General features: G+C 38.5%; 1 protein-coding gene across 5 annotated transcripts in view; it reads right to left on the reverse strand.

The window, feature by feature from the left end:
- shroom3 (shroom family member 3) overlaps positions 1-19,439 on the reverse strand; it is a 335,910-nt gene that overhangs the window by 1,848 nt on the left and 314,623 nt on the right. For all 5 annotated transcript variants that reach the window (XM_051929651.1, XM_051929652.1, XM_051929653.1 and 2 more), the window contains 5 exons: positions 15,378-15,454; positions 11,212-12,045; positions 8,840-9,340; positions 6,428-6,575; positions 4,830-5,102 (listed from right to left, as the gene is read on the reverse strand). In XM_051929651.1, the coding sequence (XP_051785611.1) occupies positions 4,830-5,102; positions 6,428-6,575; positions 8,840-9,340; positions 11,212-12,045; positions 15,378-15,454 (1,833 nt within the window). The remainder of the gene's footprint in view (positions 1-4,829; positions 5,103-6,427; positions 6,576-8,839; positions 9,341-11,211; positions 12,046-15,377; positions 15,455-19,439) is intronic.

The following is a 19,439-nucleotide window of genomic DNA, read 5'->3' on the forward strand; positions in this document are numbered from 1 at the left end:
AAAAAAAAAAATAAGAAAAAAATAAAAATAAGATGGTAGAACCGACAATACCAATAAAACAGAGAGCTTACAACAACAACATTTATTTATATAGCACATTTTCATACAAACAACTGCACTTTGAAAGAGACCATTATGCTCTTGTAGAATACATACTGTCAGTGTTAAAGAGAAGAAAATAGAGTGTAATATGTTTTTACTATCAAAGTGAGAAACACTATAGCAAGAGGTTCTGCCAGGTCACAAAGAAGCATATCAGAATTAGCTGAGATTATGTAGCAATGCAGCTGAGTTTAACACTGTTTGTATTCAATTTTCAGCAAGTGGGAAGACTGATATAATTTCACGTAAACACACATGAAAAGAAATCTTTATTTTTCCCTCTTCCCTCCTCACAATACACACAGCATCATCATTTTCATCCATGGGCGATTTGCAAATTTAATTTTACTGGCGCAGATGAGAATGACTGAAGACTGCATCCATACAATGACAACTGAGTAGCTTTACTCAGCAGTGGTAAAATACTCAAAAACCTCCGAGCGTCTGGTGATGGGTGAATTTGAACGGACAGCAAGCTAGGCTGAAAAAGGTACAAAGACACCTGCTATGGGAGGAAATACATGACATTGGTGCATAAAGGTTGTTACATTAATAGAAATTTACACGTGTTACCATTTTCGTATGGTTTTCTTGCACATGGCAGAATATTATTTTCACAAATGGCAAAAATAGCAAACTAGCTTAGTATGGCTAGTGGCCCATGAAAGAACTAAACTTTTGAGAGATAATTAGTGATATTTCAAGAAAGATGGCTGCAATGAAACCAAAATAAAAAATATTTCTTCTATTTTTTGTTTTTCAAAGGATCATTATAGGATTTCCACTATTTCTTTGCTATAAACAAGGCCTTGATATAGCTGGTCACGCCATTTAATGATGGAAGGGCTAAAGTAATTGCAATACTTACACAACAGTTACCAATGGTGGTAATGAATTGGAATGTTGGAAGGCAGAAGCTCCGAATATAAAGAGTAGGTTAAACTGGTTATAATGGTGGAAAAGACACGTGAAAAAAGCTACAAAGGTAACAAGTGTACAGTAGTTTATGCACAATCCCCTAAATGCAGCTTATAATGTTTTTTTAACACTTTAGGAATATCTCAGTACTCTCAGATTGACTAATGTACAGTCCAGTAGAACTGCTGCATAAATTGTCTAACAGTTCTGTTTAACAATGAATTCAAAATTTTAAAAAGACGACAGAGGAAATTAAGAAACACTTTATGTCATAATCTGACCCACTGTTGTTCAAATTTCTTCTTTTTTGATGCAAATGCTGAAATCAAGACAAATCATGTCAGCCCATTAACATGATGTTGTAGCTAACAACATCTAAGAGAAAAATAATTTAAAGTTAAAACATTTAATGCTTTGATAGGAAGTGTGCACACTCTTAATGGATGCATGTTTTGTTAAGTCACTGTAGATATACCTCTACTGACATAATATGTCAGGATTTTACAATTTCATTCCATTCTCTTTTTAGAAGATCTAAAGGTCAATCAAATCATATAATGACATTGAGGTTTCAGCCTCTTTCTTAAAGCCATTCTTTAGTTTCCTTTGCCGTGTGCGTTAGATCATTGTCATGTTGAACATGAAATTCATCTAAACTTTAGCTGTGTTGCAGATGGCAGCAGATTTTATACCAAAATTACAGTAAATGGAATTGGCATTTTGAAGTATGTTAAAATTAATTTTAAGATACTGTATATTGAAATACATTTCAAGGGCACTGACCCCTAAAATTGCAACAACAAGAAAGACGGTACTTTATCAAAGCAATATTTATATGGCAGATAACTTATAATACATGGCATAAATGATTACAAGTATAGCTTGTCCACACATGCAGAATGCACAATAGTCAGTATTTGCTGTATTCAACATGTGGGGAAATAACTGCATAGACAGCAGGAGGTGCTGGACGTATGTTTGTGGAATGCCATGCCATGTCCTCCATCTACACATGTCCAAAGTTCATTTGTGGTAACAACTGGTGGTCTCTGGCACACCAGTTGGCATCTGACCATGTCCTACACACAAATGTGGTGAACATGAGGGCCAGGGAAGAAGTGGCACATGGTGGTCATATAGAAACTTTCGTGACACATGTGGTCGAGTGATATCCTGTTGGAATAGGGCACTAGGGAACCACTGCAGGTCTAACTTGCATACATCAGGTTTATATGTACTGTCATTTTCACACTCTACCAGGACAAGTCCATCCTGCAAGTCCATCCATCCATCCATTTTCCAACCCGCTGAATCCGAACAAAGGATCACGGGGGTCTGCTGGAGCCAATCCCAGCCAACACAGGGCACAAGGCAGGAACCAATCCCGGGCAGGGTGCCAACCCACCGCAGGACACACACAAACACACCCACACACCAAGCACACACTAGGGCCAATTTAGAATCGCCAATCCACCTAACCTGCATGTCTTTGGACTGTGGGAGGAAACCGGAGCGCCCGGAGGAAACCCACGCAGACACGGGGAGAACATGCAAACTCCACGCAGGGAGAACCCGGGAAGCGAACCCAGGTCCCCAGGTCTCCCAACTGCGAGGCAGCAGCGCTACCCACTGCGCCACCGTGCCGCCCTTCCTGCAAGTCTCAGAACAATATGATGCATTTTTCCCAATATTACAATTTTAGTGGCACACATCAGATCTCAATGGGGAAAAAATCATGCTGGATATCTATACTAATATGGACTGGGTAATGTGTTACGAATGAAAGGATGGAAATGAAAATTATCAACCTACAGAGGGCTGAATTCAAAGACACCCTGACAATCAAAGTGAAAAAATGATGTGGCAGGCTAGTCCATTTTGCCGAAATGTCATTGCAGCAACTCAAGTACTCAGTAGTTTGTATGGCCCCCCACATGCTTGTATGCATGCCTGACAAAGTCGGGGCCTGCTCTTAATGAGACGACGGATGGTGTCCTGGGGATCTCCTCCCAGATCTGGATCAGGGCATCACTGAGCTCCTGGACAGTCTGAGGTGCAACCTGATGGCATCAGATGGACTGTAACATAATGTCCCAGAGGTGTTCCATTGGATTTAGGTCAGGAGAGCATGGGGGCCAGTCAGTGGTATCAATTCCTTCATCCTTCAGGAACTGCCTGCATACTCTCGCCACATGAGGCCGGGCATTGTTGTGCACCAGGAGGAACCCAGGACCCACTGCACCAGTATAGGGTCTGACAATGGGTCCAAGGATTTCATCCCGATACCTAATGGCAGTCAAGGTGCCATTGTCTAGCCTGTAGAGGTCTGTTCGTTCCTCCATGGATATGCCTCCCCTGACCATTACTGACCCAACACCAAACCGGCCATGCTGAATGATTTTACAGGCAGCATAACATTCTCCACGGCTTCTCCAGACCCTTTCACGTCTGTCACATGTGCTCATGGTGAACCTGCTCTTGTCTGAGAAAAGCACAGGGCGCCAGTGGTGGACCTGCCAATTCTGGTATTCTATGACAAATGCCAATCAAGCTCCATGGTGCCGGGCAGTGAGCACAGGGCCCACTAGAGGACATTGGGCCCTCCAGCCACCCTCATGAAATCTGTTTGATTGTTTGGTCAGAGACATTCACACCAGTGGCCTGCTGGAGGTCATTTTGTAGGCCTCTGGCAGTGCTCATTTTGTTCCTCCTTGCCCAAAGGAGCAGATACTAGTCCTGCTGATGGGTTAAGGACCTTCTACAGCCCTGTCCAGCTCTCCTAGAGTAACTGCCTGCCATCCTGGAGAAGTTGGACTACCTGTGCAACCTCTGTAGGTCCAGGTATCACCTCATGTGGCCAGTAGTGACACTGACCGTAGCCAAATGCAAAACTAGTGAAAAAACAGTCAGAAAAGAAGAGAAGGGAAAAATGTCAGTGTACTCCACCTGTTAAACCATTCCTGTTTTGGGGGTCATCTCATTGTTACCCCTCTAGCGCACATGTTGTTAAATTCATTAACACCAAAGCAGCTGATACTGATTAACAATCCCCTCTGCTACTTAACTGACCAGATCAATATCCCAAAAGTTTCATTGACTTGATGTTTTGCTCTGATTAAAAAGTGTTCCTTTAATTTTTTAACTCAAAACCAAGATGCTGCCTCTAGTATACTTGAGTTTGAATATTGACAAGCTCTACTGACTTTGTATAAACATATTTTTTATTTTATGTTTATGCTTTGGTAGCCTTGTGTAGTCATCAGTTTTGGAGGAACATCCAGATCTTTGCCATGCCCTTCTGTTGCTATATATCCATACTTATAAACAATGGTCTCACTGTCAAATGTGTTATGCATTTGAAGTTCTTTTCTATTTCACTGTTAGCTGCATATAGACCATATTTACTGTATCTCTGCACTATGTAATGAAAAATCAGGAAATGTTGATTTAAATTTGTTAGTGTAATCACTTTAAATCATGTTAGGTGACTGCATATTACATTTGTACTGATTCTGTATTGGCTAAACCAGAAAATAATTATAACTCTCTTTATCAAAGAGTGTGCATCTAAATGCAGAGAAGTCATTGAAAATTATTATTTTTAATTATTTTCCTTCAAATAATTCTCCTGGATTTCACTTAAATATTGTTGACCACAAAAAAGATGAAACATACAAAGTTTAACAAGCACTATCAAGCTTTACATCAAAAGAATCTGAAATTTTACTAAATCATGTATAGTATACTTTTAAAGTCTATTGTCCTACAGTATTTCTACCTAATTAAATCTCATTTAATATAGTACATACCCATTCCTCAGCACTCGCATTTTTGTCCAGTTTGTTCAATACATTTTCCACTCGAGCCAGGCGCCCAGACAGTGACAGAAGCAAATTTACAATTTTTTCTAGATCACCAATGAACATCTTGTACTTGTCAAATTCATTGGGCTTACAAAGATTTTTAATAAGGGTTTCCATCTCTTCACCCAGTGACATGTTTTGTAAAATGTCAGAAGAAAGGCTCTTTCTTGCACTTCTTAGAACCTCCAACTTGCTGGAAATTCTGTTGACTAGTTCCATCTGCCAAAAATGAGAAAACAGCCAATCAAACACAAGTGAAATAAAACACAATTTAGAGGGGCATTTTAACTGTGATAGAAACAGAAATATTCTACAGTAATGTAGACTTTCAGGGAGTGACTACCACTTATGGCATACATTTCCTCTCACATTGTATGCTTGCACTGACTTTTTTGTTTGTATGAGTATTAACACATCAAACTGAAATGCTGTAGCAGCACTAAAATAATTGAGTTGTCAAAAGGCATCCACAGAAAATGTATGGTCTGGGAATTTTGAGTTGCAATGGTTTTTGCTCATGTACACTTTTTTTTCTTTTAAATGTTACCTCTTTATCTGTTTTTTATACTATATTTAATTCTGTTGTTATAGCATATTAATTTATACAAATTACAAACATTAAAGCATTGCCACATATATTTATATTCAGTAATTTCATATGTAAAGTATAATACACGGATATTTCAGTTTCCTTAAAATGAGCTCAACAATCACCTAACTAGGCCCTGCCAGCAAGAAGAACACACCACATTCTGACAATCTGGTTTAAGCAACCTATACACATAAAGGAGACGTTTACTTATTTTAGTATATGTTTATATTGTTGATAATGTTGTATTAGGCATTCTGTTCAGGTTTGCCCATACCTACACCATACATGTTCTAGAATATTTCCATTATTGTGTTTATACCTTGTTAGCATGTTAAGCAATGCACAAACTGCAGTCTACAAGTGTTTTATCGTTTGCAAACCCATTACACTGCAGCAGTTGATCAATGTCCAAAGGGTAAATATTTAATTAAGACTGTTTAGTCCTTTTTATTTTTAGGCACTTAGCTTGTAAAAGCAGCAATTGTAAGAGTTTTTAGCTACAGCTCAGTGGCAGAATAAAAAATGTCAGAAACACAGGATTTGCAATGTTTTTTCTTTGCAGAAGATGTAAATAGTTGCTCATTAATACTAAGCACACAACATTTAGGAAGTACATAATTTGCTTGTGGCGGCACGGTGGCGCTGCTGCCTCGCAATAAGGAGACCTGGGTTTGCTTTCTGGGTCCTTCCTGCGTGGAGTTTGCATGTTCTCCCTGTGTCTGCATGGGTTTCCTCCCACAGTCCAAAGACATGCGGGTTAGGTGCATTGGCGATCCTAAATTGGCTCTAGTGTGTGCTTGGTGTGTGTCCTGCAGTGGGTTGGCACCCTGCCTGGGATTGGTTCCTGCCTTGCACCTTGTGTTGGCTGGGATTGGCTCCAGCAGACCCCCGTGACTCTGTGTTTGGATTCAGCAGGTTGGAAAATGGATGGATAAATTGCTTGTAAAAATACCTTTTTCTCATTCATTGCCAAGGAAATGACTTCCTCATCCTTCTTCACCTCAATCATGGCCTGCAAGTCCTGCCTTTCATGTAGTATCTTCACTTTAGGACTGAGGGGGTCACTGGAAGGACATGCTGAATTATCTCTATCCATCTTCCTAAACACATAAATGATAGTATTAAAATAAAATGGAAACAACAATGCTATGAAAATTAATATTACATGTTTTACGGTTTCTAAAATCTATTAATATACAGTGTTTCATTTTGATTCTTAAAATAGTGAAAAACAGAAATTAATTTAACTGAGTTTAAAAACAAAGGGCAAAGCAATAATCTTTAAAAACACATTGTCTAAAATACAGTATTTAAGGATACAAATGTCATTTTAATGTAACTTTTATATGTAAAAAATAAAAACAACCTAACAAGCAAACAAACAGAATATATTTAAATTATCTTATTCATTTTTTTTAAAAGAAAACCACTAATAATATTGATTCCTAACTAGAATACGGAGAGCTAACACATTAAATACTTCAATACTAGAATAAAAGTGAATCTAGTACCTTAAAAGATTCTTAACAATATATGGTAAACATTTTAATAGAAATGTTAAAAGATCCATGTTGGTACAGTGGTAGCGCTGGTGCCTCGTAGTTAGGAGACCCGGGATCGCTTCCCGGGTCCTTCCTGCGTGGAGTTTGCATGTTCTCCCCGTGTCTGCGTGGGTTTCCTCCGGGTGCTCTGGTTTCCTCCCACAGTCCAAAGACATGTAGGTTAGGTGCATTGGTGATCCTAAATTTCCCCTAGTGTGTGCTTGGTGTGTGTGCCCTGCAGTGGGCTGGCGCCCTGCCCGGGGATTTATTCCTGCCTTGCGCCCTTTGTTGGCTGGGATTGGCTCCAATGCAGTGCCATCCACTCAATCATCTAATGTGACATAACCTATGGCTGAGTCCAACTAGACTGTGAGTAGCTAGGTTAAAGTGAAACAAGGTGTGATTTTCTTGTTAGCTGGAGGGGCGGGCTGTATAAGCAGGAGAGCTGACAGCCAAATCAACCAATGAGAGCTCATCAGGAAGTAAAATGCACAGAATGTAGCAACTAGGAATAAGGAAAATGCTTATTTGAACCGCACAGGCAGAACAGAAGCTTGTCTATTTGATGTCTCATATTTTACATACCATACCAGAGTGGAAAAGGAGAAATAATGGGCAGAGATTGCTGCTAAACTCGCCACAGCAGTTAACGTTTTGCATAGTGGTCCCATAAGGATAAAAGGTAGCTTGAGCAAGTTAGAGGGAGTATGGTATAGTGGGTCCACGGCTCAGAAAAAAGTGGCAGATTTTTAAATAGATAATTGTGTCCTGAATGTGTAGGCTTCAATTGGGTGTGTGAGTTCATTTTGCTCCATGGTTAATTGGGGAACTGTCTGACCGCACCACATCCACATGAAGAGGCAGGTGGCTCTCAGTCAGACACCTCAATGATACCATGGAGAGAGCTGGTCAGCAATGGTCCTGAGAGGAACGAATGGAGGGCACTTGAGTTGCAGGTCCTCTCCTGGTGAGCACCCAAAGAGCAGGAGCAATCAACTGCTTCAAGTAGGCTACTGCTTATACACACCGAGGAATGGCAAAGACAGAATGGAGCAGGGCTTGCTGGGTCCTCGTTAAAGCCTGAGGCGTGGCAGTGAAGGACAAGAACAGGTTTAAGACATGACTGTGTAAACACAGAATAAAGGAGATAAAAGTTTTGAAAGTAGGCACAAGAGGCATGTATTGGTTTTAACCTCATATTTTAACTGGTTTGGATTTATTTATTCATATTTTAACATCAACCTTTATCACCGTTTTGATCAAGAATTATATATCGACTTACTGGAAGACATTTGCACTGCATTTTATTTGATTTTTGGAAAAATGTGTGAAATAAATGCACTGCTGCGGTGGGTTGGCGCCCTGCCTTGCGCCCTGCGTTGGCTGGGATTGGCTCCAGCAGACCCCCGTGACCCTGTGTTCAGATTCAGCAGGTTGGAAAATGGATGGATGGATAAATGCACTGAGCAAATTTGCACCTACTCTTGTCATTCTGTGTCCTCATTGCCCATGACATGCTCATCCTCAGACATGACTATTGACAACCTGGGTTTAAAAGAGTTTAGAGCAGCTGTAACCCACATAACATTCTTCTAATGTGACAGCAAGTGACCTATCTCAGAATGCAGACTAAACATTCTAGTCAATTATGCCCAAGCATGCTCTGTAAATTCCCAGATCTTTTCTGTTTAATATCCCCATGGACAAAAATATATTTGCATAGTAACAGCATTAATCATAACTTGTAACAAAGAAATGCCTTTTAATGAGAAATGACAGACTTCATTTGTCTTTTTAAATGGAACAAATGCCCTTTTACTTACTTATCTTCTTGCGAAGTTTGGAATATTAGTCTCTTTTTTCGATTCCTCCAGAGTTGGCTTTGTCTGAGCGCTTCACTGTCTTTGGGAAAAATTCCCTCCATAAGATCCATTGTTGTTTTCAGGGTAGCGTCTGGATCAAGGATGTGTGCAAGAGACTTGTCTTTAGTAATAATCTCCTTGGCAAGTTCTTCAGACCTGATATCTTCTGCTGACTTCTCCTTTCTTAGTGACGGCGGACTCTTAGGCTGCACACTCTTTAGAGAGTCGTCACATTTAATTAAAGGCCTGTTATCTCTTGTTAAAGACTCAGTTATATTCTGCTTGCCATTGTTCAGGAGTGACTGATGGCCTTCCATGCAGGAGGATGCGATATCGGTGGGGTCTGCATCATTCACAACCGAGAATTCAAGCACTAAATCTACATATTTGCTTTGAAATGGTCTGTCAATGTCTGCAGGTGATGTCCTCAGTTCTTCCTTCTTCTTGTCATCCACAAAAACTCTAACATTAAGAAATAATGACAATTACATATTGTTATGTTTAAGGCACCAAAATAACTTTAAGCACATTTTATACGAAATACATTTTGGATTTCATTTTTCCATGTCTTTTTGTTTATTTTCCTCATTAAAATTAAGGTAAAAATTGTAGATGCACAACATGTCCTGTTTTACAGTACAAAAAACAATGCAGCAAGTATCAATGACCAGAGGCAAAGTTTTAGCAGAAACGTCATTTTTTTGTCTATTTCAGGCCTCTTGGAACCATTATGTTTTACCACCTAACTAAATACAGTGATCCCTTGCTATATTGCGCTTCGCCTTCGCGGCTTCACTCCATCGCGGATTTTATATGTAAGCATATTTAAATATATATCGCAGATTTTTTGCTGGTTCGCGGATTTCTGCGGACAATGGGTCTTTTAATTTCTGGTACATGCTTCCTCAGTTGGTTTGCCCAGTTGGTTTCATACAAAGGACGCTATTGGCAGATGGCCGAGAAGCTATCCAACTTACTTTTCTCTCTCTCTCTCTTACGCTGACTCTCTCTGATCCTACGTAGGGGGTGTGAGCAGGGGGGCTGTTCGCACACCTTGACAATACGGACGCTCGTCTAAAAATGCTGAAAGATTATCTTCACGTTGTTACCTTCTGTGTGCAGCTGCTTCGTGAAGCAACATGCTTCACGGTGCTTCGCATACTTAAAAGCTCAAAGGGCACGTATTGATTTTTGACTTTGTTTTTATCTCTCTCTCTCTCCCTCCCTCCCTGCTCCTGACGGAGGGGGTGTGAGCTGCCGCCTTCAACAGCTTTGTACCGGCGGTGCTTCGCATACTTAAAAGAACAGAAACAGCCCTATTGATTTGTTTGCTATTCTCTCTGTTTCCTTTGAAGAGGAAGATATGTTTGCATTCTTTTAATTGTGAGACAGAACTGTCATCTCTGTCTTGTCATGGAGCACAGTTTAAACTTTTGAAAAAGAGACAAATGTTTGTTTGCAGTGTTTGAATAACGTTCCTGTCTCTCTACAACCTCCTGTGTTTCTGCGCAAATCTGTGACCCAAGCATGACAATATAAAAATAACCATATAAACATATGGTTTCTACTTCGCGGATTTTCTTATTTCGCGGGTGGCTCTGGAACGCAACCCCCCGCGATGGAGGAGGGATTACTGAAGTTTAGATTTAGGGAGCAGTTAAAATATTGGTAACACTTTAGTTTAGGTAATGCAAAAATGCATCTATTATTCATTTACTCTTATATAACAAGTCCTTAACAAAGGCTTCTTCTGGTGTTAATGACACTTACAAAGCATTAGTAAAATGGTTAGTCACATGTTAAGTGTGGCCTACTAAAATAATTTCACATTGTAACAGTCAGAAATGTCTTAAGTGAAATATAAAGTATGTCTCATGAAATTGTATCCTTCAGTATTTGACCTGTGAATCCCTCATATTCATATATAATTTTAGCAGCTTATCACATGGCACACAGCACAGTGATAAGTAATCTCTCTACTGATACTTTCTAAGTGTCATTAACCCAAAAGTAGCCTTTGTTAAGGTCTTGTTATGTAGGAGTAACAGATACATTTTTGCAGTACCTAAAGTGTTACTGAAATACTGAATTGAAAAAGATGTTTGTGATTTTTTTTGTGAAATATCACATGTGCAATGCTAAACTATGACACAGTTCAAACTGAAAGCCATCAATCTAACACTTTCCCCTCTAAATTAAAGTACTGTATATCTTTTCATGGGGATAAACAGCAGTATTGAATAATTTCCTGTTATCTTTCTGATTATCATTTTTATTTTACACTAATTACTCATCTTGCATATTGTCACAAAAAATAAGTAAGTATAAAATACCTCTGACTTTGGTTTTCCTGAGGGGAGGAGTAGAAAGCTCTGTCTGTTTGCTTATGTACAGTAGGTGTGGATGGTTCTTTCAAACCGTTATTGTGCAAAGGGACTGCAGAGTAAATTTCACTGGGAAGATCCAACACAGGGTTTGACTGCGCTGAGGTGTCAGGAATAAATACATCATCATCATCCTGAACAGAGGAGGGGGAAGAAACAAACTGTAGCTGTGACTCTGAAATTCTCAAAGAGCAGAGTGTGTTTGATCGAGGGGATGTGGGGCTGCTTGTTTCTGTCTCTGTCTCAGAGGATGAACTGTAGATTTCTGTTGCTTGGTGTGTATTTTGAAGAGGACTGCTTTGTACAGAGAGGAGATCATCCTGAGATGAATTGATCCATTTAAATTTGGGAAGTGGGGGTCTCTTGGGAAGTTTATTTTTATTTAAGTTGTCTTCTGGTGTCAGGTTGACTTGAAAAGTGCTTACATCGTTGTCTTGACAGTTACCATCATATCTCTCAATTATATTTGAAGGTAAAGGGGCAGAAAGCTGCATTTTAGAGGGTTTATTACAGAGGATTTGATTGTGACTTGATAAAAGGCTGGAATTGGAACTTCCATCTGACATTCCACATTCTGCCAGATCTGATTTAGCATTATGTTCTAAGGTGACAGTATCAGGCTTCATACTTGAAATATTATTGGATCCGAGGGAAAATTCTTCTTTGCATGTCAATGTATTGCTTGGAGACTGTGAATTACGCTGCATTTTAGTGCTCCCTGCTTGACAGAAAAGTGTCGATGTTTTTGGTGTATTACTGCACTTGTCTTCATTTTCCAGGTATCTAAAAAAAAGACATGGGTTAAGCATGCTAGGGCATATACAGAAAAGGGTTGATTAATATTGAAGCAGTTTATACTATACCTTGAGTGCTATGGATAAAACTAAACTGAGTATTCTACATTTCAATACTAGTCATATATCTCCAAGCAGAGAAAGACACAACATCAAGGAGATACTAATAATATGGTCCACCCTCTCTCTTTCTTCCTCCTCCCAACACAATCATCTGTTACAAAGGACTCCTTATACTGTATGCGCCTTGTTCCTAGCTGGTCAGACTTTAAATATTGTTATTATTGTAAGCATTCTACATCAGCTATTCTTCATACATCAAATACCACATGAAAGGTACCCCTTAACATCTCATTACTTATTGTATTGGAAATGCGTATCACTGCGTGTAATCTCAGATATATGGTAAGAAAAAACAAGAAAACACAGAACTGCATGCAGTTTCATTGATTAAAGTTTAACTTCCTTAAATACCAATTCAGTTCATATTCTCATTGCTGCAGTTTATTTTGTTTCTTTTATTTCCAATTTCAGTTCCTCAGCTGAATTAGAACTGACATGTTCATTCATGGAACAGACCTTAAGCCTGAATCTTAGCTGGTATCACCAGATTCACACATATCCAGCAAAGTCGTGGCAAGGAGTGGGTCAGCACATAATTGTGGAATGAAGCAAATCTAATGATACAATCACATGGAAAGTGCTAAGGAAAGTGCCTGATTGTGGAGATGTGCAGTTAGTGGGTCTGCTAAAACAACGTATTTCATTGCCTCAAAAGAATCAGCAAGCAGTGTCATAAACTTGGTTTCTGAAGCCAAAGTAATGACAGTTAGTTAACTAGTATAACAACAATTTTTTTTTTTTTGCTATTGGTAACATTTTTTAAATAATTTAGGTTTGGAAAGGTGGAAGAAGGTGGGTTCCTCAGAAGATGTTAAAAACACTTTAAGAATCTAACTAATTCTGATATATCCAGTGGCGGTTTGTAATGCAGGGCACTGGGGCGCCATCCTCCCATATATTTAAAAAAAAAGACTGTCTAAGTATATTAATTAGGTAATTTGAAATAATATCTACTTAAATTAATTAGGTAATTTGAAATAATCATTAAATAAATTTGTCCGTTTGCACAAAGTGCCTGGTGTCAGTGCATGTCAACATCCATTAAAAATTGGTTCGGACCTGTATTTGTTTAATTTCTGTGTGAATAAAAAAAAAAATCTGTGTGAATACCTTAATTTCTGGAGTGAAGGATGCCAGCCAAATGAGAGTCTATGTAAGTCCTTGATCTTATGGCAAGCAGGTGACCTGTGGCTGCCCTTTAATTGGTTGCTTTCAGATTTTTTCAGGGACACAGCTCTCTGTGGCCTGGACACTCCCACCTTTATTTGCATCGAATTAGTATTGTGTTATGTTTTTTAATCTAATGTGATTGGACAATTGTTGATGCACTATGCCATATTGATGTCAATGGTTCACAGTTCACAACCATTATTAATGTTAAGCAATTACAGATGAGCGAGCACAACTTTGATGGCAACTTCAGAAGTGAAAGAAAATTTGGTTATTTCTTTAAAGAAACACTCCTTCATAAATCATTCACTTGAAGAAAAGAAGATAAATGAGCTTGGATCGGGCTGAACTGACATAAAAATTCAAGGATGAGCTTACACACAGACTTTTTCCAACCCTTATTATGATAAACGGAGTTGACTAACTGAGTGTGGTTTAAGTAATGCCCTTTTTTGCTTTCCCTGTTTGCTGTTTCAAAGTGTTGGTACTAAAGCGTTGTGGATAACGATGGGGGTATGAGATCTAAAACATCTTTCTGAGAAATGCAAGTGGCATGAAAGTAGCAGTAGTCATCTAGACAGTAAGTAGCATGAGGCAAAAATTTTTTGGCCGGCTTAGTGTTGCTGAACGGCTAGATGAAGGCTATGGGTTAGAATCAGAAGGCACAACCGTGACCAAAAATTGACACATCCTGTCCAGAGGAATATATGAGATACAGTATGTATGTGTTTGTGGTTAGTAGAATAGTAGTGTGCCTTGGGATGATTTTGGTTACAAAGAGCGAGCCACTACAGAAAAAAAAGGTTGGTAAGCACTGCTCTAGACAACAGTATGTGGCTCATTTTTTGTCAGGCTTAGTGAAATTATAAAGTAATTGAGAAATTTTCAGGCCTTAGGAAAGGAGGAAAAATATGTATGCTGATCGTAAAGACAGAGTAAAATTTAGGCTGGACTTGTCCTGTGGGTGTAGTACAAGACAGGTTAGGGGGGTTGAGTTATGTTTTAAGATACGGGGGTCTGTGAATCTTACAATGTGAATTTGTGCCCAGGTGAGGTAAGCCTGGCAAACTTGCACAGGACTGGGCAGACTGGCAGAAAGTGTAGGATAAAAATAGTGAGGAATGACTATGTGGATGTGGTAAATGATAAACTGGGATGCAAGACTTGAGAAAAATCAGAGGACTAATGATTGTATGATGTGGATTTATGTAATACAATGGAAATGGGCAGAATTGGATTAGACTTATGCTATGGATGTGTTATAGGTAGACAGACGTCCACAGAGATTACTGAGGTGGGGGTGCGGACATTATGATGTGGGTTTTGGCAGAATGGGGTACTGGGCAAGTTGGCAGAGGATTTAGCAATTTAGAGAAAGGTATAGTATAAAATTTGGATGGCAGGTGCACCTGTTCCTTTCCACATCTATAGGGCAAGTTGTGGGAAGAGCAAGGGGACTGTGGATGTCACAGCCTGAAGTTTTGGAGCACAGTTAAAATGGGAAAGCTGGTATCAGTTTGGGCAACATCAAGGAAAGGGTATAATTCATTTTAGCCTGGATCTGTCCTACGGATCTGGTACTGGACAGGCCAAGATAGGCAATGACACTATGATGAGGACCATTTTAATGAGGGTTCCATTTTTGTGGAATGACCAGATAGACATAAATGGTGCTATATAATAAATAGATGTGAAAGGCACTACGTATATAATTGATAGATGTGAAAGGCACTATATAATAGATATGTGCTGTTTCAGTTTGCCCCCCCCTCTCAAAAGTGACACTCCGCCCAAATTTTTTCCACCAGCCACCACTGATTATATCTGGTAGTTAGTTCATTCATTGTACATTCTCCTTAGGTAATAAGCACAAATCATAAAAACTACCAAATTAGACAGAGCTTTTGAATTGTTTTTGTCAATCTAAATGCACATTATTTGAATTGTTGTTTTTTTTTTCCTGGGAGAGAATAGTAAAAAGTGAATTAACAGTGAGAATCACTTTCACCTTCACAATATTCACTGTACCTGCTCTGGGTATCAGCAGAAGAATCAAGATTCTTAGCTGAGTCGTCAAACAACTTACTCACTGCTACTGCAAAATCCTGAAAGAGAATAATTTGCAAATTTTACTGAGGATACAACTAACAAGGAAAAATACAAACATAACATAACATTATTAAAGTCATTTAATCTAATTAGGGGTTCCCAACAGGGCCAGAGCTTATCCTGTCACCATAGATATAAGGTGAGGCAGTCTTGGACAGGGCCAGTCAATCCCACAGTTTATTCACACACACACTCACAAGGGCCAATCTGGAATTGGAATCAGCCATACTATGGGAATGTGAAAGGAAAACCAGAGTGCCTCAAAGAAAGCCCAGGCAGAAACAGGAAGAACGTACAAGTTCTCCATTAAAAATGTCCGGATATAGGATTTAAACCCTGGATGCTGGATCCGTACAGAGACAAGCCCTATTCATAGCATTACCATTCTGCAAAATACAGACATGAAATACAGCATTTAATAAAAGGAAAGGGGGGTTGTTACTTACAATAAATAAGAAAGACAAGCCAGTCTTAAAAGTACTATGTAGTCCATATATTTAACACAAACTGAGATAAAAATAAGTGTTCCAGTTATTTTTTTAAAAAGTATGCTGTGAGCTGGAATATACACATGCATAAACTGTGAAAGAACAGAGTCATGGCTAATCTTTCTCAATGAGAACAACACAGACCTTACAGGTAGAATTCACAGTAGTGAAATTCTGGCCCCAAATAAAAGAGTATGCTTGTTTAGGGTCCAGTATCATTTAGGTAGATTTGCCTGGATAGGCTGTTTTGTCATCCCCTGCAATAACATTTTGAACGAAGCAGGGTGGAAAAAGGATGGATGGACAGCAATTAGTACTGAGGAAGTTCCAGCCCGTTAGAGCTGACTGAAATGCACTTCCAAAGTCGTACAGTATAATGGCTTACAAGAGAAGACACCAGCCAAGTCATTGTTAGTGAAACAGGATGATGTCTTAGCTAGAAGAATCAAAAGACTTGATGACATGTCAGAATATTTATGTAGGAAAAATTATCTTTTGGTTTGGAGTTTAGCTAGCCCCACCTCAAACACTAATGGGTAAAGATCTGTTATATCAAGATTTATTGAGTAAATCTTGGTGCTTAAGTATAAAATATTTAATCTGTCTCTGGGCATAAGGCACTCACAGTAAATTTATGAAAATTTTTTTTCCTGACATCTACAAAATATAAAAGTACAGCAACTCCCAGGTATGCTATTCATGTCTAAGCTTTGCAGCCCACTTTTTTATTATTAAAAAGGTTTATTATTATTATACATGTTTCCAAGTGAATCCTTAAATATGAAAGATTTGCAGTAATCATGTTTTGTCTAGTTAAACAAGGCAAATGGACTAAAGACTACCTCTTACTTGTACACACCATGCTCTGTATGTATTTTTCAGAACCACTTATTTCAGATGTATTTTTGAGGGGAAAAAAAGAAGCGCTACACAGTGTGAAAAATATAAGCAGTGCAAACAGTAAATGCTTACTTAGAAGGCAGTGTGCACTTAGTATATTCATGATGGTGCTGATGGTCAAACTGGCTAGTTCAAATCTTTTATCTTTACCACTTCCTGTATAACAGACCTTAGGTATGAAAGAGAGCCCCATTCCCTTTTGAGGTCAGCAGTCACTTTATCATGATTTAACCTACAATTAGGACATTTTAAGAAAGGAATAGAAAAATGGCTAATTGCTTCCATACAGGAAAACTAGAGGCAGTATGCATTTCCTGTATTGTTGTCTATTTGACTCCAATACATTCTTCCCTTTGGCAGAATTTTATCAGATGGATCATGTGTCTTGAATTAATGCACATAGTTTTAAGATATAAATACAGATAAAATACTATAAGTAAAACTGATTAAACAATCACTTCAATTAAAAAAATGACTCTGCTACATATGATCTAAAAAAGATTTGCAGTTTTTTCTCATGCATGCTGTGAGTTTCAAGATTATCATAAAAAAAAAAACAAAAAAAACACGGCCAACCAATTTTGCTTGGATTTGTGCCTTCACATTACGTAACGGTGAAGTTTTAATAACAGTGTGCAGACTTTTGGTATCAACTATTTGTGAACGTAAGTGTTGGATGTAGTATACTTATGAGAAAAGGGTTTCTACAGAAATACTTGAAAGGAAGAAACTATTCTAAAATATGTGTAAGAGAAAGGGCCCCAGAACTGCATGCAATTTTGTCATTCATAAATACTGAAATGAGAGACTGTAAAGGTGTCCATAATTTTTCAAATAAACCATCAATTAGCCTAAATGTGTAATGCACTACAAAATAGCCTTTAAAAGCAATATATGACTACACAGGAGTAGTTCAGTACAACGATAAATGGAACTACATTGAAATCTTTCTGCCTTCCACTGTAAGAACGCACTCAGGTGAGGGTATGCATTTGTTTTCTGTGTCTTACTACCATAGGTTTAATTTGCTGAATGAATGCTGTGAAGCATGTTGCAGCTAGACCATCACTTTGCATAACTGAACATTTTTTACCAGGAGCTCTAACTCCTTCCACGTCCCTCATTGGGCAGTCTAAACTCTCCCAGTCCCTGTGGATGTGAGCACGAGTGAGCCCTGTGATGGACCAGTGCCATGACTGAAGTATATTTTCTGGTTCAGACTCTGTCCAGCCGCTTTAACTGTCAAATGGATTAAGCTGGTCACATAATGGACATAAGGTTTCACTTACTCATTACAATATTTTGGTAAACATGAATTTTTTAATTTAAAGGAAGTCTAGCAAATACATAACTAATCAAGCAACAAAAATAAAATCAGAGTACAAAATAAGGGAAGTATAAATTCTAGAAAGCTATAGAGTGGAATCTTTTGAGTGTGCAGTGTTTAGGAGAACATATTGAAGAAAGTAATGCAAACAGGCTGTTCAATATTATAAAAAAAATAACTGACTAGAATATGAAAACAAAACAAAACAATTACTGATTACTTTGAGACTAGCATTTATTAGTCTGAGTTAGGGAAAACGTGAAGGCAAGTAAATGTCGTAAACCCACCAGTAAAATATATTAGAACTTATCTTACTTATAACTTACATACAGCTGTATGTATCAATAGCACCTGATGACCCTAAATCTCTTGATTCGCTAACACAATGTCTAACCTGTATCTCAGAATGGATGAATAGTAACTTTCTCAAATTAAATAAAGAAAAAACCGAAATCTTAGTGATTGGCAATAATGGATACAGTGAGGCTATTAGAAATAAACTGGATGCATTAGGATTAAAAGTCAAATCGGAGGTAAAAAGCTTAGGGGTAACCGTTGATTGTAATCTGAATTTTAAATCGCATATTAATAAAATCACTAGGACAGCATTTTTTCACCTAAGGAACATAGCAAAAGTTAGACCTCTTATATCATCGAAAGATGCAGAGAAATTAGTTCATGCGTTTGTCTTTAGTCGACTAGATTACTGTAATGCACTCCTCTCAGGACTACCCAAAAAAGACATCAATCGTTTGCAGTTAGTGCAGAATGCAGCTGCTAGAATCCTTACCAGGAAAAGAAAATCCGAACACATTTCTCCAGTTTTGATGTCACTACACTGGTTACCTGTGTCATTCAGAATTGACTTTAAAATTCTGCTTATGGTTTTTAAAGCTTTAAATAATCTCGCCCCGTCTTATATATCGGAATGTCTGACACCTTATATTCCAAATCGCAACCTCAGATCCTCAACTGAGTGTCTCCTTAGAATTCCAAGAGCAAAACTTAAAAGAAGTGGTGAGGCGGCCTTCTGCTGTTATGCACCTAAAATCTGGAATAGCCTGCCAGTAGCAATTCGCCAGGCTAATACAGTGGAGCACTTTAAAAAACTACTGAAAACACATTACTTTATCATGGCCTTCTCATAACTTCACTGTAATTTAATCCTGACACTCTGTATATCCAATTCATTATAATAACCATTCAAAATCTGTACTAACCCCTACTCTCTCTTCTGTTTCCTTTTCCGGTGTCCTATTGGTGGTG

The sequence above is a fragment of the Erpetoichthys calabaricus genome, chromosome 7, assembly GCF_900747795.2.
Source record: "Erpetoichthys calabaricus chromosome 7, fErpCal1.3, whole genome shotgun sequence".
NCBI classification, from domain to species: Eukaryota; Metazoa; Chordata; class Cladistia; order Polypteriformes; family Polypteridae; genus Erpetoichthys; species Erpetoichthys calabaricus.